Below are 21,958 nucleotides of genomic sequence, written 5' to 3' on the forward strand. Positions count from 1 at the left end.
GCATAATTACGTCCAAATAGACAAAAAGGACTTAAAAAGGGCAAGGCAGTGCCGCTCATAACTTCAAGCCAAATTTAGTGCTGGGCTCTAATACTAAGTACGTACAATCACAAATTGGAGCATTGTCCAGGAGGCTAAGTAGCAAATGCAAATGTATCGAGCTGCCTTCTGCTGGCAGATACATCACAGGAAGAGTCCAAGTTGGTTTTAAATTTTCTGGATATGCCTATAGGCACAACTGACAATATCAGACTTTGGATGCAGAAAGATCCAGTCCTGGCAAAACTGAAATAGCTGGTAGTGACAGAGGAAACAAATCACAACCAGGATTGAAATCGTTGTGAGCCAGCAAAGACCAAATCATAGGAGAGGATTGCATATTATTTTGGGGAGCAAGAGTGATCGTCCTGAGCAAAGATTGCTACCAGATATTGGCCAGACTCCAGGAGGATCATCCACGGGTTTCCAGAATGAAGATACTGGCAAGAATGTCTTGAAACTGTTAAAGGTGGATAAATCTCCAGGGCCTGATCAGGTGTACCCAAGAACTCTGTGGGAAGCTAGAGAAGTGATTGCTGGGCGTCTTGCTGAGATATTTGTATCATCGATAGTCACAGGTGAGGTGCCGGAAGACTGGAGGTTGGCAAACGTGGTGCCACTATTTAAGAACGGTGGTAAGGACAAGCCAGGGAACTATAGACCAGTGAGCCTGACCTCGTTGGTGGGCAAGTTGTTGGAGGGAATCCTGAGAGACAGGATGTACATGTATTTGGAAAGGCAAGGACTGATTCGGGATAGTCAACATGGTTTTGTGCGTGGGAAATCATGTCTCATAAACTTGATTGAGTTTTTTAAAGAAGTAACAAAGAAGATTGATGAGGGCAAAGCGGTAGATGTGATCTATATGGACTTCAGTAAGATGTTCAACAAGGTTCTCCATGGGAGACTGATTAGCAAGGTTAGATCTCATGGAATACAGGGAGAACTAGCCATTTGGATACAGAACTGGCTCAAAGGTAGAAGACAGAGGATGGTAGTGGAGGGTTTTTCAGACTGGAGGCCTGTGATCAGTGGAGTGACGCAAGGATCGGTGCTGGGCCCTCTACTTTTTGTCATTTACATAAATGATTTGGATGCGAGCATAAGAGGTACAGTTAGTAAGTTTGCAGATGACACCAAAATTGGAGGTGCAGTGGACAGCGAAGAGGGTTACCTCAGATTACAACAGGATCTTGACCAGATGGGCCAATGGGCTGAGAAGTGGCAGATGGAGTTTAATTCAGATAAATGCAAGGTGTTGCATTTTGGGAAAGGAAATCTTAGCAGGACTTATACACTTAATGGTAAGGTCCTAGGGAGTGTTGCTGAACAAAGAGACCTTGGAGTGCAGGTTCATAGCTCCTTGAAAGTGGAGTCGCAGGTAGATAGGATAGTGAAGAAGGCATTTGGTATGCTTTCCTTTATTGGTCAGAGTATTGAGTACAGGAGTTGGGAGGTCATGTTGCGGCTGTACAGGACATTGGTTAGGCCACTGTTGGAATATTGCGTGCAGTTCTGCTCTCCTTCCTATCATAAAGATGTTGTGAAACTTGAAAGGGTTCAGAAAAGATTTACAAGGATGTTCCCAGGGTTGGAGGATCTGAGCTACAGGGAGAGGCTGAACAGGCTGGGGCTGTTTTACCTGGAGCGTCGGAGGCTGAGGGGTGACCTTATAGAGGTTTACAAAATTATGAGGGGCATGGATAGGATAATAGGCAAAGTCTTTTCCCTGGGTTTGGGGAGTCCAGAACTAGAGGACATAGATTTAGGGTGAGAGGGGAAAGATATAAAAGAGACCTAAGGGGCAACTTTTTCACGCAGAGAGTGGTACATGTATGGAATGAGCTGCTAGAGGATGTGATGGAGGCTGGTACAATTGCAACATTTAATAGCATTTGGATGGGTATATGAATAGGAACGGTTTGGAGGGATATGGGGCGGGTGTTGGCAGTTGGGACTAGATTAGGTTGGGATATCTGGTCGGTATGGACGGGTTGGACCGAAGGGCCTGTTTCCTTACTGTACATCTCTATGACTCTAAGAAACTATGTCTGATGGTCAGGATTGAATGCAGACATAACTGCATTAATTGATTGGGCAGTGCCCAGAGTGCCATCAAGCCAACAACTCCCCCACATACATGGGAATGATCAGATAAACCCTCGGTTACCCACCAACTATGCATCAACATTCTTAGTTATTGTGTACCCCCCTTAACGTGGCTGGACATACATAGAATTCATTTGTCAAACACAGAATCAGTGATAGGAAAAGATACATGCATCTGTTGCAATACACAGACTCCAGGAAGTGTTGGTCACAGATAACAGGCCATCATTTACCAGCAAGGAATTTGTGTATTTTCTAAAATGAAATGGTATTCAACATATAAGGACATTCCATGCCATCCATCATCCAATGGTTTGGCAGAAAGTGCAGTCCAAACTTTGAATGCAGGCTTAAAGAAACAGCCTACAACTTCACTTGATACCAAAGCGTCCTGATTCCTATTTGATGAAATAACCACCCCTCACACAAGATAGTTTCAGCAGAGTTGCTAACAGGGAGCAGGCTCTGCACCTGGTTAACTCTGATCTTACTGATGAAGGGCTTTTGCCCGAAACGCCAATTTTCCTGCTCCTCGGATGCTGCCTGACCTGCTGTGCTTTTCCAGCATCTGATCTTCGCAGACCTGGTGGGTGGGGGAGGATGAAACGGCATCAGAAATGCCAGAACCAGACACAAGACTCCACTAAGCAAGAGAGATAGAAGGCTCTATAGCCAAGTTTGTGGACGATACAAAAATAGGCTGGACAGTAAATTGCAATGAGGAAATAAGAACTTTACTATTGGATATAGATAGGTTAGGAGAGTGGCCCAAAATGTGACAGACGGAGTTTAATGTGGATAAGTGAGAGGTCATGCATTTGGGTCGAAAAAGTGGGAAGGTGACCTATTATCTGAATGGAGAGAGACTTTGGGGAGCTTCAGTGCTGAGGGATTTAGGTGTACTCGTTCATGAGTCACAGAAAGCTAGCATGCAGGTACAGCAGATAATAAAGAAAGCAAATGGAATGTTGGCTTTTATAGCTAAAGGAATGGAATATAAAAGTAAGGAAGTATTGTTGTAAGTATACAAGTGAGACCCCACCTGGAATATTGTGCACGGTTTTGGTCCCCTTATTTGAGGAAGGATGTAGTGGCATTGGAGGCAGTTTAGAGGAAGTTCACTAGATTGATCTCAGAGATGAGGGGTTTGTCGAATGAAGAGAGATCGAACAGTTTAGGCCTGTACTCAGTGGAATATAAAAGACTAAGGGGGGATCAAATTGAGGTATTCAAAATGATAAAAAGGTATGGGTAAAATAGACATGGAGTGGATGGTTCCTCTTGTGAGACATTCTAGGGCGAGAGGTCATAATCTTAGGATAAGGAGTAGCAAATTTAAAACAGAGTTGAGAAGAAACTATTTCTCCCAAAAGCTTGGGAATCTGTGGAATTCACTACTGCAAAGTGCGGTGGATGCTGGGACAGTGAGTAAATTTAAGGAGAAGTTAGACAGATCTTTAATTGGTAATGGGTTGAAGGGATATGGAGAGAAGGCAGGAAAATGGGGGTGAGGGGCATATCAGCCATGATCGAATGGCCTAATTCTGCTTCTATATCCTATGAACTTATGAAGAGAGATAGTTTACATCAAAGTCAAAGTTTGGTGTAGGTACATGGGAAAGGCCCTGCATGGGAAAGAGGCATGGTTGGTGCGAGGTCAGATCCAGTGATGTATAAAGATCGGGTAGGTGCAACAGTCCTAACTGTGTATGTGGACTATATGACAGCTGCAAACTCGCAAATGGTGAGGAAGCAAAACGTCTCCGGCTTCTTGACAGCCTTTCCAATTGTTCTAAAACCTGTCAGTTCTCCCTCTCCATCAAGTGTTGAAGAAACCTCAGAACCTGCGATGGACACAGTGGATGTTGCTTCCTCGATGCCTTTGCTGCCTGAAGAGAATGAATTTTTTCATAATTCTTCAGGGTTTTTTTATGATTCTTCAGGGGTTTTTTATGATTCTTCAGGGGTTTTTTCACCATTCATTTATTTCTTATTTTGTTTGTAGTTTAAACAGACCAACAGATGTCTGCTTGCTCCTTTGTAGGCCTCCTCCATCATTACCTGTGATTTCATTCTCAAATCTATTAAAGCTTAGCTTTCCCTGATGATACAGTGGTTTTCTTGGTTTCTCTTGATAATATAGTGGCTGACTTAAAACCTACCACCATAAGCCTAACTTCCCAACATGGTGGAGACAGAGAGGGACAGGCCTTTGGAAAGCTGCTGTTCCTATCAGTGGCTGTACTCCAGATTTGAAATAGGCATTTACTTTGTAGAAAAAACATGGTCAGCATTTAACAATGTTCAAGGTTTGTGTAAAGATTTGTAACATGGCTGCTGGTTGTAATTGTTGTGGATATGTTCACCGAGCTGGGAATTTGGTTTGCAGACATTTCGTCCCTTTACTAGGTAACCTCCTCAGTCCTGTGGAGCAACCTGTGAAGCGCTGCTGTACTGTATCAGTTGGAATTTATTTGGTTTCGTTTCCGCTGCTCCTAGTTGCTGGTTCTGGTTATTTGTTGCAGTGGTCAGTATATTGGGCCTAGGTCAATGTGTTTATTGATGGAGTCTGTGGATGAGTGCCAAACCTCTAGGAATTCCCTGGCTGTCCTCTGTTTCACTTGTCCTATTAATGTTGTGTTGTCCCAATCGAATTTGTGGTCCTTGTCGTCTGTGTGTATAGCTACTAGGGACAGCTGTTTGGGGCATTTGGTGACTAGTTGATGTTCATGGATGCGGATCACTAGTTGTCTGCCTGCTTGTCCTATATAATGTTTTGTGCAGTATTGCATGGAATCTCGTACACCACGTTTGTCCTGCACATGATGAGTATTGGGTCTTTTGTTCTGAGTGTGCCAATCGGTTTCTGTGCTGTCATCAATCCAAGTGGTCAGGGAAATCTGGCTGCCAATTCCGAGATGTTTTTTATATAAGGTAGAGTGGTAAGTGTGTTAGGTCGTGGAATATCCTTGTCGCATTGTTTGTCTGTCAGGCATCTGTGGATGAAGTTGCGAGGATATCTGTTCTTGGCAAAGAATTTGCAGAGGTGTTCTTCTTCTTCTCTTCACAGACCGGAAGTTTTGTAGCCCTTTTGAACAAGGTCCTAATGCAGCTTCTCTTGTGTGAGTTTAGTGGTTGCTGTTATAACTCAGGATCTAGTCGGTGTGTGTGGCTTCTCTGTACTCTTTTGTTGTGCATTTCCCATTCTGTGTTCTTTCTACCATCACACCCAGAAATGGGAGTTGGTTGTTAATTTCTGAATATACCTTTGGCCCATATCCCTTATGACTTGCTTAACAAAAATTTACCTATCTCAGATTTAAAATTAAGGACTGATCTTGCATCACTGCTGTTTGTGGAAGAGGGTTCCAAACCTCTAACATCCTTTGTGTGTAGAAATACTTCCTCACATTTCTTCTGAACAGTCTAACCCTAATTTTAGACTCAGCCCCCGAGTTCGAGAATCTCCAGGCAAGGGAAATATGTTATCTTTATCCACTGCCCTTCCCTTATAATATCTTGAAGACTTTGATCAGATCATCACTTAAACTTCTAAATTCAAGGTAAAAAAGGCCTAATTTGTTTAATTTCTCCTCATTACGTAAAATCTCTGATGTCCAAAAATCATTCTCGTAAACCCTCCAAGGCCAATGCATCCTTCCTAAAGTGTTGGGCCCAGAACTATTGCCAGTGTGTGGCCGAACCAGGGTTTTGTGTAACTGCAACATAACGTTTGCATCCTATACTCATCGCTAGATATAAAAGCCAGCATTCCATTAGCTTTCTTGATTATTTTCTCCAACCAGGACTGCCAGATCATCTCTTCCTCCATTAAAATCTTGTAAAACTCCATTTCCATTCCTGGTCAGCCCATGTTCTCTCATCAGACTTTCCTCCAGCCCATTCCAAATGACAGAGCCATCTGTTAATACCATCACCAGCACTCAGTACCAGTAAGTGGATACTAAAATTCAAGATGCCCTGCCGCAATTTGCCAAGCTTCCTTCAATAACATGTTCAAAGTTTGTGATCTCTACCTCTGAGAGGACAAGGGCAACAAATTTATAGCAACACGAGTATCTGCAAGTGAACACAGCAGCCTAACTTCAAATTATATTGTTCAAAATCTGGAAATTCCGGACAGATTTGTGGATGTTCGTACATCAAATGGACTGCAATAGTTTGAGAATGGAGCCCATCAACCTCTTCTTTGCAGTAATTAGGGATGGGCAGCAAATACTGACTTTGCCAGAAACACATGAAATATGCCATGAAACAACTATTTTAAAAATTGAAGACTTCATTTCTAGTATTCCCTGAACATATCCAATCTCCATTGCTTCCAGGCTCTGAGGCCTCTCTCCGTTTGTTTGCGAGATCTCAGAGAACGTTTACTAATGATCAGAGTTCATGTCCTATATTTAGAGTCATAGTCATAGAGATATACAGCATGGAAACAGACCATTTGGTCCAACCCGTCCATGCCAACTAGATATCCCAACCCAATCTAGTCCCACCTGCCAGCACTTGGCCCATATCCTTCTAAGCCCTTCCTATTCATATACCCATTCAAATGCCTTTTAAATGTTGCAATTCTACTAGCCTCCACCACTTCCTCTGGCAGCTCATTCCGAACACGTACCACCCTCTGCATAAAAATGTTGCCCCTTGGGTCTCTTTTATGTCTTTCCCCTCTCACCCTAAACCTGTGCCCTCTAGTTCTGGACTCTCTCACCCAGGGAAAAGAGTTTGTCTATTTAGCCTATCCATGCCCCTCATAATTGTGTAAACCTCAAAAACGTCACCAGTCAGCCTCTGACACCCCAGGGAAAACAGCCCCAGCATGTTCAGCCTCCCCCAATAGCTCAAATCCTCCAACTCTGGCAACATCCTTGTAAATCTTTTCTGAACCCTTCCAAGTTTCACAACATCTTTCCAATAGGAAGGAGACCAGAATTGCATGCAATATTCCAACAGTGGCCTAACCAATGTCCTGTACTGTCGCAACATGACCTCCCAATTCCTGTACTCAATACTCTGACCAATAAAGGAAAGCATACCAAATGCCTTCTTCACTATCCTATCTACCTGCGACTCCACTTTCAAGGAGCCATGAACCTACACTCCAAGGTCTCTTTGTTCAGCAACACTCCCTAGGAACCTTACCATTAAGTGTATAAGTCCTGCTAAGATTTGCTTTCCCAAAGTGCAGCACCTCGCATTTATCTGAATTAAACTCCATCTGCCACTTCTCAGTCCATTGGCCCATCTGATCAAGATCCTGTTGTAATCTGAGGTAACCTTCTACGCTGTCCACTACCCCTCCAATTTTGGTGTCATCTGCAAACTTTTCTTGGAAATCCTTTATATTCCTATCTCTCTCTCTGTCTCTCTCTCTCTCTCTCTCTCTCTCTCTCTCTCACACGCACACACAGACAACTTTTTGTGCTTAAAGTTCACAATTTCGCCTTGCCAACATGGTATTGCATGCTCTATGTCATACAATAACAATTGTACATATAGGCATGTGGTCACCAAATAAACATCACTGCAAATTATGTTCCTTTTCCAGACATTCCCAATAAAGGCGCTGACTCTGTTTTCAACCAGCTGTAAAAGAATGGCTGTTGATATATTTGAACAGACAATGCCTGTGGGAAGGCAGTGGAGGGTAAATTTTCGATCAAGTAAGTATATTTCTCCAAAATGTCTTGTGACATTAATTGTAATATTTCTGTATTAGCATTGTTAAATTTATATATAACTTTTTGAGCAGGTAAATTATAGGACTGTAGAACATTCCAGCACAACAGACGTATTTTCAGCCTATCATGCCTGTCCCAACTCTTTTGGTAAAATAATCCAATTAATCTCATTTCCTGATTCTACTTGGTCCCTCTCAACAATACAGACTTCTAAAGTAGAAAACCTGCACTCAATGCTTGGAAAACAGCAGTTTGATAGCTGGGAAAGAATTACTTGCAGGAAGAAGTAAAACTTGGAGTTCATTCTTACAAAGAGACTGCAGTGGCACGGCTACAGCAGTTTGCACTCTTTGACATCAGGACACAGCTGCAGCATTAGCAAAATATCTTTTCGCAGCAATTTTACATTCTCTTGGCAGCCCACCAAAGTTTTCACGGGGTTGATGAATTGAAATTCACAATTTATCCAATGCACCTATCCTTTTCTATTCCAAAAATTCTCCCAATATGTCATCACCTTCATCATCTCCAATGTTTTGCTTTAATCCTTTGGAATATGTCTGAGTAGCTCCAAACTCAGCAGCTATCTTGCAACACTCAGAAAGCGTTAGTATCCTCTCATTGTTGTTATTTCATTTGCCTAATTATTAAATCTTTTTATAAAACAAAATGTAATTTAGATAGCACAATCATATCTAGTCATAACTGATTTTTGCTGTGATTTTCTCATTTGTATTAGCATTTCATTAAAGCTAATAATTATTGCAATATGTGCATCCCCATAGCATTGACCTATTTGAGTATATATGAGAAGTTTTTTTATGTAAAAATTAGAAGAAAAGAGATTAAAGATTTGATGAATGGTATTTTATTAATGCTGAATTTGAAACATGCATTCTCAAGAATTAGGACTAGATTATAAAGTCTATGAATGAAACTGGCAGTGAATGATAACTTTTTTTTCTAATCTCAGTTGAACTCCCCAGTAAACCCAACGAATATGCAACTGATGCTGTACAGACTGTGATTGGTCAGGTTCTGAAGGGAATTCAACCACTTCCAGAAGATGCTCAAACTGTTCCATTAGCAGAAGCCCTGACTGCTTTTATGGGAGCCTGGATGGATCATATACTGAAGCAAAAGATAAAATTTAGGTCATAACTCACATAATTTTTTTTATATATCCTGTGTAAACTGAGTACTTCAGCATTGGTCACTGCCACATTCAACTTTATCTGGCAATCACTATTGGCAAAAAGACTCTCCAATTTTCAAATGCCTTATTATTGCTTACTACAAATTTCAGAAATTAACTTAAAAAAAAGACTTGTGCTATTATTCAGCAAAATAACAACCGATGTAATGTAAGGCTTGAGTCTTGTGGGCATGTGTTAAAAAATTAACGGTATTAATCTTTCTTAGTCATTGGTAACAATCTCACTGTTGCCAGTGCAGGTACACAATTCTTTATCCAAAATCCTGAAATCCACAAAGCTCCAAAATCTTAATTTTTTTTCATGAAGATTTTTTTCTCCATAACTAGGTTATTTAGCGTGCAAACAGTTAACCCAACTCCACAGCCACTCGACCCATGTCGCTCAGATGTGACGTGGTGGTGTGGCCCAACACTGGCAGGCATCAATTCTGTCTCCGGGCTCGGAGTATTCACTGGTGCACCTGCTGTTGGGTAAAATTTTTTTAATTTCACCGTTAAACTGTCACTTATTCCGAAATCCGACAAGTTCTGAATTTTGAAAACCAGCTGGCCTCGAGGGTTTTGGATAAAAGATTGTGCACCTAAATTTCGTTACTGCTCCATTATATCTATTGATTTTTATTGTGTATTTTAATGCAATGCAAGAAGAACTTTTAAATTAAAACCTAAAAGAAATTCCATTTTGATACATTTTACAGTATCACGACATTCCAAAGCATCTCTCAATTAATAAATTAATTTTAAACTGTTGGGCATTATTATAATGTATATGATAGATAGCATATTAGATGTGATTATTACTCATAATGGTAATTTGTCCTTTTTAAGAAGCTGAACAGCTTTATGAACACTTTTTTGTTTTTATTTCAGTATCATTTTACATTTATATAGTACTTTGTTGCTGTAAAATATCACCTTTTTCTTGTTTGGTGGTAATACCCAGTTTCACCTCTCTACCATCCCTCTTAATTTCCCCTCTGCCTCTTTTTATCGAGACATGCACAGCAGAATTTTCAGGTCTTAGAAAGGTCATGAAAGGAAATAAAAATGACCTGAAAACACCAATGCTGATTTCCCAACCCTGGTTATTTTTGCTGAGGAGGTTTGGGGCTTGGTGGGGCTGCCTGCTTCCATTAGGTGATTAGCCAATAAGACATAATAAAAAACTTGCTGAGGGTACTGAAGGCTGCTTGACTGGGACTTAACTGTCAGGAAGCAGCATCCAACAGCAGGCCATGTGGATGCAGAGAATAATAATGGCATTCCGCTTGACTAACATCCTGTCTACTATTTTAAATATTTACTCCCTCCACTACAGATGCAGAGTGACAGCAATGAGTGCCATCTACAGGATACAACAACTTACTAAGGTTCCTTTGGTAACCTTCAAACTCCACAATGTCTACTATTGTGTGTGCAGCCAATTGAGTCTGCATTTCACCATGTGGTAGGTTTGCAGCCACCATCATCTTTAGTGTAGTGATCTACAGGGCCTACTTGGTGGTGATAGAGAAAAAATGCTTAGTAATCTATCGATAAGCGGCTTTTGTATTGAACAATTTATTTTGTTGCATATTAGCAACTAGCGACAGGTAACATTTATGTTATAGACAGCGCTACAGAATCTATAGGATGACCAAGATATTAGGTCTTCTTCCTCTGTTATTTGAAGCTGTTCTGCCTACAAGTCCACATGCCATCATAATAGGTCGTACTTATGACAATCCTCGGTATTAAATCATTCAGACCCATATACAACTTCTACCACCAAGAAGGATGAGATCATTTGCCTGCAAGTTTTCTTCCAAGTTGTACAACATTCTGAGTTGAAGTAATATTGGTGTTGCTGATTAAAATTTTGGAATGCTATCACTCATGCACTGTGCGTGGATCTACATCACATGGACTGAAGTGGTTTAGAAGGCAACTTACCAGCACCTTGCAATGGATAATTAGGGAGAGGCAATTTTTAAAGAGTCCCTCAAGTGGGTAAATGCCACCATCCTGCTCGCCACCAAACATGCCCTCGTGGGTGGTTGTCAGTAGATTCTGCTCTGAGGCTCTGTTCAGGTTATTTACAAGGACTGCTTTTCTGTAAGATATTTTGTTTAAACATGGGTAGTAGTTTTCTTCCAGTAGGTTATATGTTGTCTATTTGTTATAACATTTCAAGTATTCAAATAAATTGTGAATTTGTTATTTGTGTCCTTTAGTCTTCAGGGTGCCCTGCAACTCAAACAGGATTTTGACCTAGTCAGAGACTTAATCTGTTCAGATGAACAACTCTCATCAGAACTCAGGCAGGCTGTTCTTTCTCTCCGTGTCTTCCATCAAGTGGACAATGCAATTATCTGCCTCCTTCAGCAACCAACCAGAAAGGTCTATTTTCCAACAAACACCTGTGAGTCGTTCAGAACATGCTGTAAGTGTTGGGTAATTTTTCTATTATTTGCAAATTTTGATTTAGTCTTGTACATTGTTGAAATGGTTATATGTGTCAATACTAACAAGCCAGTTAGTGAAGCATAGAATATTGGAGCTTAGTCATTATTTACTGCTTAACTTGTATTTGTTGAGATATGCAAATACACTATCTAAAACAAAACAAAAATCTTCTTTTCCCCTGCTCCTATAGAAATGAGGCAGTATTTTCCTTCCAGGCATGGAAAACAGAGGGCAGGCAGATTCTGAGTGTTGAATCTGCCATCTCAGCAGTCCCTTAATGTGCCATGACACCTACTTGCCATAGAGTTATACAACACAGAAACAGACCCTTTGGTCAAACCAGTCCATGCCAAACATAATCCTAAACTAAACTAGTCCCACCTGCCTGCTCCTAGGCCATATCCCTCCAAGCCTTTCCAATCATGTACTTATCCAAATGTCTTTTAAATATTGTAATTGTATTCCTATCCACCACCTCCTTAGGCATAAAAATTACCCAGATATTAGTTAGAGCCAGAGAGCATCACATGGCCAGGAGGGCTGTTTTTATCTCCTACCTGTCTGTAGCTATTTTCCAATAAACAAGTTCAGAGATGTTATGGCATACCTCTGGAGCAGATGGGATATGAACCCAGGTATCCTGGCTTCAGTGTAAGGACATTTCCATTGTGCCATAACAGCCCCTGATGAATTACATACAAACATTCCTGACTCTTGTGGGAATCAGAATTCATTCCATAATATCAACATTTTAGATTAGGTTAGATACCTACAGTGTGGAAACAGGCCCTTCGGCCCAACATGTCCACACCGACCCTCCGAAGAGAAATCCACCCCCTTTATTTACCCCTGACTAATCCACCTAACATTACGGGTAATTTAGCATGGCCAATTCACCTGACGTGCACATTTTTGGACTGTGGGAGGAAATCGGAGCACCTGGAGAAAACCCACGCAGACAGGGGGAGAATGTGCAAACTCCACACAGACAGTTGCCTGAGATGGGAATTGAACCCAGGTTCCTGGTGCTGTGAGGCAGCAGTGCTAACCACTGAGCTACCGTGCCACCCACAGCAGTTGTCCAGTTATTTTGGGAGTTACCAGGAAATCACCAATATACACTGTTTAATAAGTTAGGCTTGATTAGTGCAGTATCACCTGAATGAATATATGTGTAACAGTGCATTTCTTGTTCTGAAATGTTGACCAAGAGATGTCCTAAAGGCCCATTGACTTTTTCACCTCAAAAGTAACGTGCTAGCAATTGAAATTTGATGGTGGGGGGTGGGTAGTGTAGGTGTATTGATGTCCAAAGTGCACCTACTGTAATTTTCTTGCAAGTCTTTAAATGTATGACCAGCTCATTCACTCCAAAGTGGAAGTAATGCTTCTGAAAGTGCACGTGGGGTGTTCTGACGAGTAGGCAGAGCATGAATAATGTAAAACCCATTTATCTACGACAGCAGTTGAATAACCTACCCTGTTCTCCTTAAAGGAGTCCTTAAATATTGCTCATAAATAATTAATTTTTTGTTAGATCATGATAAACAGGCTTGCCTATCTGAGGTTCAGAAGAAAATTACTGGCTGTTACTGATCAAATTCAGTAGTTACTTTCACCTCACTTCTCTAAGTCACATCTTACATATAGGTCTTAGGTCTAGACCTAGGCATCAATATACTGAGGAACCTGAAGGACACGGTTAATCAAATTCCAGATAATTGAATGCTGGATAACATAGTTTAGCCAAGCATCGGGACTTTGCGATCTTGTCAGGTAATCCGATGTTTGGATAATCGAATGCCGGATAATCAAGGTTCCTCTGTCCAAGTTATTGGAGCTTAGGAGCTACTTGATAGCAGAATTAAGGACTCCTACCATCACTTTGCTCTAATTAGCCCATTAGTTTCTGTCTGTTTCTAGTATGTACCTTGTGCCTTCTACAAAGCCAAAAAACAAAGCATTCATTGTGTTTCTACCATTTACTTAATTTGCATCACAATTAAATTAATTTCTACTCCTTGTGTATAAATGTTTGCTTTCGCTCATCTCCTCCATTCTGACTGCAATTTTTGTTGCTAAATGAAATGTATTTTTTGTTGAACATTTTGAACCATTTCTTTTAATGTTTCCCATACTTATTTATCAAATCAATCATAGCCACTTCTTTCCCACATGCCTACATACTTAGCTATTATGTTTCAAACTTGAGTATGTCAGGCTCAAATTTAACATACAATTTAATTGTATTTTGAATATGCCTGAGATTACTAATCAATCTCACATCTTTCGACACTACTAGGTCTAAAGTGGCTTAGTATCTAATTGGTTCCACAACACCGTGGCTTACATACAACCTTGGCCCAAGAATGGACAAAAGAGTTGAACTCCAGTAATGATGTCAGTTACTGTGCTTGACATTGAAGCAGTGTTTGTATATGGCACTGAGGAATCGTAGCAAAAATGGAGCCATTGGAACTCAGGCACACTGTGGTTGGATTTGTACTTAGCACAAAGGAAGGTAGTTGTTGTTGGAGAGCCCAAGATATCACTTGTTCCTCAGGGTTGTGTCCTCGACCCAACCATCCTCAGCTACTAAATTGCTTTTGTCACAATTATTTCTTGTTTTATGTTCTATGCAATGATATAAGAATTGTTACGTGGCCTATGAACTACTGGATTCTGAACTTACTTCCTAATCACCATCCATACTGATTCTGCTTGCATTTTCTAAGCTAAGATTCTTTCTTTCTATTCTACTTAAGTCTTTCAATTTTATTAGGACTGATCCTTCTTGCTTCCGATTTCTACTTGTCTTTTCAAAATGATATCTACCCTGGAATATTTATTTCAAACCTTTGTCAACTTGCAACCTTGTCTCTGAATGATGAATATGACACTTCTTTATTTACACTATTAGCATTAAATTCTTTGTCTCTTTTCTCGCTCTGCTTATTTTATCTAAATTGATACCTGATCTGTTTCCTCAATTTGTATTTAGATTTTCTTTCTTCACCTGATTGAGAAGGTGGGGGTGAGCTGACTTCTTAAACCACTGCAGTCAATATGATAGATCATATGTTTAATTTTTGCATTTGGTTACTGTAGTGGTTTGTCAATTAAACATTCAAAGTTGCAGATGTACTTGAACAACAGATCATGATTTTATTATACAAAATATATAAAAACAACTAACGTCATACATAAAAAGAGAAGTTACAGGGCAGGAAATGGCGTGATGGTAATTTCACTGGACCAGTAATCTAGAGGCTAAGGGAGATGCTGTCAGGGAAGTAGATTCAGATTCTATAATTCAGACATTAAAATTTGAACTCCATAAAAATCTGAAATAAAAAAAGCTGGCTTGACAGTGAACATGTTACCACTGTTGATTGTTATAAAAACCCATCTGGTTCGCTGATGTCTTTTAGGATCAGAAATCTATCATTCTTATTTGGTCTGGCCTGCATTAAATCCAGACCGACAGCAATGTGATTGACTTTTAATTCCCTTCTAGGTAAGTATGCAAGTTAGCTCATTGAGCTTGAAGGTTTGTTTTCAGATGTTTCATCACCATGACTAGGTAACATCATCAGCGAGAGTCTCCGGTGAAATGCTATTGGTATGTTCCACCTCTCTAATTTATAGGTCTTGGTTTCTTAAGGTGGGTAATGTCATTTCCCATTTTTTTTAAGAATTTAAATAGAATCTAAGTCAATGTGTTTATTGATGGAGTTCTGCTTAGAATGCCATGCCTCTAAGAATTCTCTTGTGTGTCTTTGTTTCGCCTGTCCAAGGATGTGTGTGTTGTCCCAGTCAAAGTGGTGTCCTTCTTTGTCTGTATGTATGGAAACTAGTGAAGAGAGTCTTCTTTTGGTGACAATTTTCCTGCTAGTTTGCCCAAAGTAGTGTTTTTTACAGTTCTTGCATGGTACCTTGTAAATGGCGCTAGATTTGCTGGTAGTATCTAATAGATACTTTAGGTTCATTAGTCGCTGTTTAAGTGTGTTGGTAGGTTTGTGGGCTACCATGATGCCAAGTGATCTGAGTAGTCTGGAAGTAATTTCTGATATGTCTTTGATGTGAGGTAATGTGACTCTAGTTTTTGGTTGCATCCAACACACTTAAACAGCGACTAATGGACCTAAAGGATCCATTACACACTACCAGCAAAACTAAGTCATTTACAAGATACCATGCAAGAACTGTTAAAAAACAATACATTGGACAAACAAGCTGGAAACTTGCCACTAGGATACACAAACACCAACTAGCCACCAAAAGACATGACCCACTATCACTGTAGGCATGGGTGATAATGGCGGAGGTGCCTGGGCCTTGGGTACAACAGAAAGATCTAGGGATTCTGAGGAAGGATCACATGACCCGAAATTAGAACTCTGTTTTTCTGCACAGATTCTGCCAGACCTACTGAACCTTGCCAGCAACTTCTGTTTTTGTTTCTGATTGACAGCATCACACAGTTCTTCCAGGTTTTTATTGGACATATTTTTAAGTTGAGAGGAAAAAGATTTTAAAAAGGGAAGAGGGGCAAGTGGATGTAGTGAATGCGGGTACAGTTAAAATGTTTGAAAGACATTGAGATAAGTAGACAAGTAAGAAATGTTTGGAGAGATATGGGCCAAGAACAGGCAGTAGTTTAGTTTGGGATTATGTTCGGCATGGACTGTTTGAACCAAAGAGTCTGTTTCTGTGCTGTGTGACTTTATGATTCTGTCTCTTTGAAGCTTGCAAATACTTAAAGGAATAGACAGGATAACTGCAGTATCTGTCACCTTGACTACAGTGTTCCCTGTCATTACTCTGATAATTCTGACATTTTAAAATCCTTTAACAAATCCACTGTCTGTACTAATATGTTAGTAATGAGATCTTATTGTGTGCAGTATCCTTTCATGTAGCACATTATTTAAAGTCACTTGAAAATCTAAATGTAATATATCCATTAATTTATTCTTTTATCTGTTGAAAGGAGGAAAGTTTGGAGAGGCAGAAAGGTTGAGGGAGGAAATTCCAGAGTTTATGGTCCATTAAACTGAAGGTTTGGACCTCACTGATGGAGTAAATGAAAGTGAGGATATTCAGTGGCCAGAATCCAGGTAGAGGGTAGTGGAATTGGAGGAGCTTACAGAGATGAGAAAAGTGAGTGAGTTGAATACTGGAATTGAGGCATAGCTAGACAAAGAACCAGTATTGATCAACTTGTCAGAGATAATAGGAGAATGGGACAATGGGAGTTTGGATGTAGCATATCGAAAGGGATAATAAATATGGAAGTACAAAATTCATGGATAATTTTTTTCAGCATCACACACATTTCTGACTTAACAAACTTCTACTTTGTCCTATGTTATAGGAACTGGAACTTTTAAAACTGATTCAGAGCAACTTTTTTTTTGGCATCATAATGTTTTCATTGACGTGGAAAGAAATGTTTCAGTCTCCATTCCTGACATCTTCAAAATATTATTAAAACTCTTCAGGTTACAGTATGAACCAAAATCTCAACCTCTATCCTGTCAGCATAGGGTTTTATATACAGTCAGCTTTGTTGTGAAGTTGATTTTAGTTTGATGTATTTAACTTTGGTTGGATTAGGAATTCATAAGTAGGCCATTGTAACATCAACATGCGATGTTTTCTTCGCCAAGTGAGATCTTTCATGGAGTGTTGACTTCGGATTTTAATTTTGTCATATTAACTCCGTTCCGTTCATCATTCCAACATCAACCTTGCCTTCAAGGAACAGTCTCCAGTTTTTCTTTTGTGACTGGCTAGCATATTACAAAGTATGTGTCTTTTCTATCTACCAGTAACGTTCTTTGTTAGAAAATGTGTTAAACTGGCATTATCCATTAATAGGTTGGCTCTTTATTTATATTGGATTTTTCTTCTTATCTGTTCGTAGGAAATAAGCATCACTGGTAAGACCATATGTTACCAAATTCTTTAGAATGTGCTGCCCTTATGCAGAGGTCTCTGTGGTGTAAGTGCACCAATATTGCAGTTAGGAAGAGACCTTTCAGATGGCATTGCTCCCAAATGTCTTCTTCACCTGTTGAAGGATTTATAAGTTTGGAAGGAATTGTCAAAGGAACTTGTAAATTGCTGCAGTATATCTTGTAGACATTGTGCACTGCTGTCACTATGCACTGTTGGTGAAAGAAGTAAATATTTAAAGTGGTGGACGGGCACTCTATCAAGTAGAGTGCTTTGTCCTGGAGCCTCTTGAGTATTTGTTCAGACAAATGGAGAGAATTCCATTGTGCTCCTGACTTGAAAGTTTTAGTTTGTGGATAGGCTCTGGAGAGTCTGAACATTTGGCGGCCAGTGGTTAGCACTGCTGCCTCACAGCGCCAGAGACCCGGGTTCAATTCCCGCCTCCGGCGACTGACTGTGTGGAGTTTGCACGTTCTCCCCGTGTCTGCGTGGGTTTCCTCCGGGTGCTCCGGTTTCCTCCCACAGTCCAAAGATGTGCAGGTCAGGTGAATTGGCCATACTAAATTGCCTGTAGTGTTAGGTAAGGGGTAAATGTAAAATGTAGGGGTAGGGGTATGGGTGGGTTGCGCTTCGGCGGGTCGGTGTGGACTTGTTGGGCCGAAGGGCCTGTTTCCACACTGTAATGTAATCTAATTTGTCACAGAATTCCATGCCTCTGACCTGCTCTTGTAGTTTTTGCGGTTAACCAAGTTACATTTTTGTCAATTGTAACACCTGCACAGGATATTTATGGTGGGGGAACAGAGTTGACTCCTTGATGCCATAATTGGTCAAAAGCTGCCTTGAAGTCTGGAGCAGTCATTCTGACCTCACCTCTTGAGTTCAACTCTTTTGTACATTAGAGCTGAATACTCCAGCTGGAACTTAAACGAACCATCAGTGAACATCTTATTCTAAATAATACTGCTTGAATGCATTATTAATGACATTTTCCATCACTTTGCTAATGATTAAATATAAACTGATGGAGTAGTAATTAACCTTGTTGATTTGTCCTGTATTTTTAGAGAAGACATACCTAGACCAGTTTTCATATGTGGGGTAAATGCTAGTGTTATACCTATGCTGGAACAGTTTGGAAAGTGCATGCCTATTCTAGAGTACAAGTCTTCAGTATTAAACTAAGCATGTTGTCAGGACCTATAGCGTTTGCCGTTACCAGTGCATCCACCAGTTCTTGATATTACATGGAGTGAATCAAATTAATGACTATATTGGTGATGTTGGGGATATCACATGGAAGCCAAGGTGGAACTAATAGTCAGCAATTCTGACTGAAGATAGAAACAACTATTTCAGCTTTCTTTTTTGGACACTAGGCTCTGCCATCATTGAAGACCTGGGTCAGAGTCTCCAATTAATTGTTTTTAGCATTCATGATTGGACATGACCAGACCGCAAGTTTTGATCTGATCCATTAGTTGTGGAATCCTTTTATTGTCTGCTCTTTGGTATGCATGTAGTTCTGTGTTGGACTGACTGGGCTGGTTCCCACTGGAGCTCACAAGAGGGAGGGGTAACTTGATTGTAGTAGTCTTGACAAGGTGAAAGTGGAAAGAATATTTCATATAGTGAGCAAGTCCAGTCTATGGGACACTCTAAAATTAGGGTATGCCCTTTTAGGATCGAGATGAAGAAATTATTTTCTCTCGGTATTGTGCAACTTTGGAATTCTCTGCCTCTGAATGTATTGGAGGCAGGGTCATTTTCAGGTTCCCATAATGACTGTGCAGTGGTCTCTCTTGTACGATTGTGGAAATATAGCTATGACATGTTGATTACTAAGGATAAGGCTAACTAAATTTTATCCTTTTATTGGGTCTTTGCAACTTGTGCCATGTGCACAGTTTTGCAGTTATGTCCATCAGAACTTGTCCAGTTTTGTCAGTCATGGTTCTTATCAAGCCACTTTAGAAATTGGAGACTGGAGTTCCTCACCTTATACCCTTAATACCCTCAGTTCTTCTTCCAAGTTGTGTTCGACATGGCATACCAATAAATCACAGGACATAGGAACAGGTGTTAGCCATTCAGCCCATCAGTCCTGCTCCACCATTCAATTAAATCAAAAACCATTCACCTCATATTCTTGCACAATGTCCATTGATATCATTAGTCTCCAAATATCTATTGATTGTGATCTTAAATGTGATCAATGTCACTAGAGTTTCCACCAGAGCTTCCCTGGGGTATAGAGTCACCAACCAGGAGAACATTTATGTCTACCCCGTGACACCATGTGAGGATTTTTGTAAGTTAAAAGACTTTACCACACATTCTTCAAAAATCTAGGGATTGCAGAGTCCATCTTCTCAATGTCTCCTCATAAAGCAGCCCTGTCATCCCAGTGATGAATCTAATGAAGCCCTTTTGCACTCTCTCCATGGTAAGTATATCCTTCTTAAGCGAGTGATCCATTTATTTCTATTTTCTGTCTACTTACCAATTCTCAATCCTTATGAGTATATTTCACCCATTGCTGTTTAGTCTCAATTTTAGTAGTCCAAATTCATCACATCCACTGGTTGTCCTTTATCAATACTCCAAGTAATATCCTAAAATAAGCTTCAATTAGTTTATCAAATATGACATTTCTCAAAAACCTCATGTAAACTCTGCCCTATTTACCATTCTTTTCTCAATATTTCCATTATTGCATCCTTTATAGGACTTGAGGAGGACCTTCTTCACCCAAAGCACTGTGAATTTGTGGAGTTCCATGCCCATTGAAGCAGTTGAAGCTACATCGTTGAATGTTTTTAAGGCAAAGATAGAGAGATTTTTTGAATAGTAAAGGAATTCAGGGTTATGGTGAGCAGAGCTGAGTCCATGAAAAGATCAACCATGATCTTATTGAATGTAGACAAGCAGGAGGCTGGAAGAACAAAGCATCTGCAGTTGTTTTGTTTCTAACGTGATCTTATTGAATGTTAGATGGGCCAGATGGCCTACTCCTGCTCCTATTTTTTAATGTTCTTATATTTCTGTCACATTATAGTTCTCCATTCTTTATCATCTTAAAATGCTTTTATCACCTGTGAATTTGGTATTAATGTCAACTGTGTACTATTGAATTGAATTAGTTTTATTGTCACGTACTCAAATGAATACAATGAAAAGTTTATAGTTGCTGCATTACAGCACCATTTTAGGCACAAAGGTACCTCGGTTAAGATGCTTAAGATCAAATTCTTTGTAAGCAAAAAAAATTAGACAAGTAAATAAATAAATAGTCCAGCAGTATAGGTCGCAGAAATAAGTTAGAAAAATGAAGAAGTAGAAAGTTCAGAATATCGGTCTTTCCGACCCTGTCCATGCTGGCACCTTGCCTCAAGGGACCCCATGCCTGCTTTGTGGCTCAAACATTTTAACCTGTCCTTGATCTAATAAAGGTTAATGAGAACAGGCTTTGTTTGGCTTTTTGATTCTTTGATTTTTTTTTCTCTTTAATGTAGGCGCCTTTTCCACCAGGACAGTTGATTTCAGTCATGGGAGCCTGAACAGTCTCGACAGCCTGGATTTACGGACTGAAAGAATTCGAGCAAACTTTCAGCCAGAAGAATCCACAGAGTCTGATCGACTGAATAAGATTAGAGCAACCGGGCACCCAGAATCTTATTTAGCAGTAAATCAGCAGGAGTGGCTCTCCCTGCGAATGGACAGTAACAGGCGCCGGAATGTTCTCCGCTTGCCATGTGTGAATAACACTGCAGAACAGTGACCTGTCAGTGCTGTTAGCATTTATTATTTTGAATAGTTGATTCACAGAAATGTATTCACAACAAAGCACTTTAATGTATTTTTAAATTATTTTTAAGTTAAATGTGTTGGTAATTTCATGTTCTTGAGCAATCCAGACTTCTGTATGATCAATAATTTAGCCAAATTCACAAGATAGCCTCGAGCTGTCTTGTTGCTCTGAAACATTGGCACTACAATAGCTGATGGTCAACCATAATAAATCTCCTTTAGTGAATTGCCTTTCATATAGTTTGCAAGGCAAACCTGTAGATATTAATCATTTTTAACCATTTGTGTTACTGCTGATTTTATGTTTTCTGTGTTTGAGGGAATTCAGAATGCTATTTTGAAAGCCAGTATTTTTTGACTCAAATGTACAACAGCATAATTTATCATACTTTGATACAAAGAACACTGAACCATAATGCACCATCTTTCCCAAAGTTCCAGTCTTTGGGTGTTTTTTACTGCCTCCAAAATTGTTTGTAATATTGGAAGTTGCTTGGTTGTATAAGTCAGGCAAAATAAACTATAATATTGTCCTGCAGTCTTTACTTATCTTTCCTATAGAAAATTTTGTTTTCAAATCATTATTTTGATTCAACCCAACCTTTCTCTAAGGCATTGACTGATCTTGCATTCAGTTTGTGACAACAGCTGAGTTCCTATACAGTTGTGTCCA

The 21,958-nt window shown here is 39.9% G+C and overlaps 1 protein-coding gene across 4 annotated transcripts in view; it reads left to right on the plus strand.

The window, feature by feature from the left end:
* The window catches only part of ccdc142 (coiled-coil domain containing 142), a 157,331-nt gene extending 135,508 nt beyond the window's left edge, over positions 1-21,823 (plus strand). For all 4 annotated transcript variants that reach the window (XM_043709356.2, XM_087991078.1, XM_087991067.1 and 1 more), the window contains 4 exons: positions 7,721-7,835; positions 8,827-9,007; positions 11,283-11,491; positions 20,991-21,823. In XM_043709356.2, coding sequence (XP_043565291.2) covers positions 7,721-7,835; positions 8,827-9,007; positions 11,283-11,491; positions 20,991-21,256 — 771 coding nt within the window. In that variant the 3' untranslated portion in view covers positions 21,257-21,823. The remainder of the gene's footprint in view (positions 1-7,720; positions 7,836-8,826; positions 9,008-11,282; positions 11,492-20,990) is intronic.
* Positions 21,824-21,958: the final 135 nt, after the last annotated feature.

The sequence above is a fragment of the Chiloscyllium plagiosum genome, unplaced genomic scaffold (genome assembly GCF_037043375.1).
Source record: "Chiloscyllium plagiosum isolate Xiang-an unplaced genomic scaffold, Cpla_swu_hap1 HiC_scaffold_1, whole genome shotgun sequence".
Classification (NCBI taxonomy): domain Eukaryota; kingdom Metazoa; phylum Chordata; class Chondrichthyes; order Orectolobiformes; family Hemiscylliidae; genus Chiloscyllium; species Chiloscyllium plagiosum.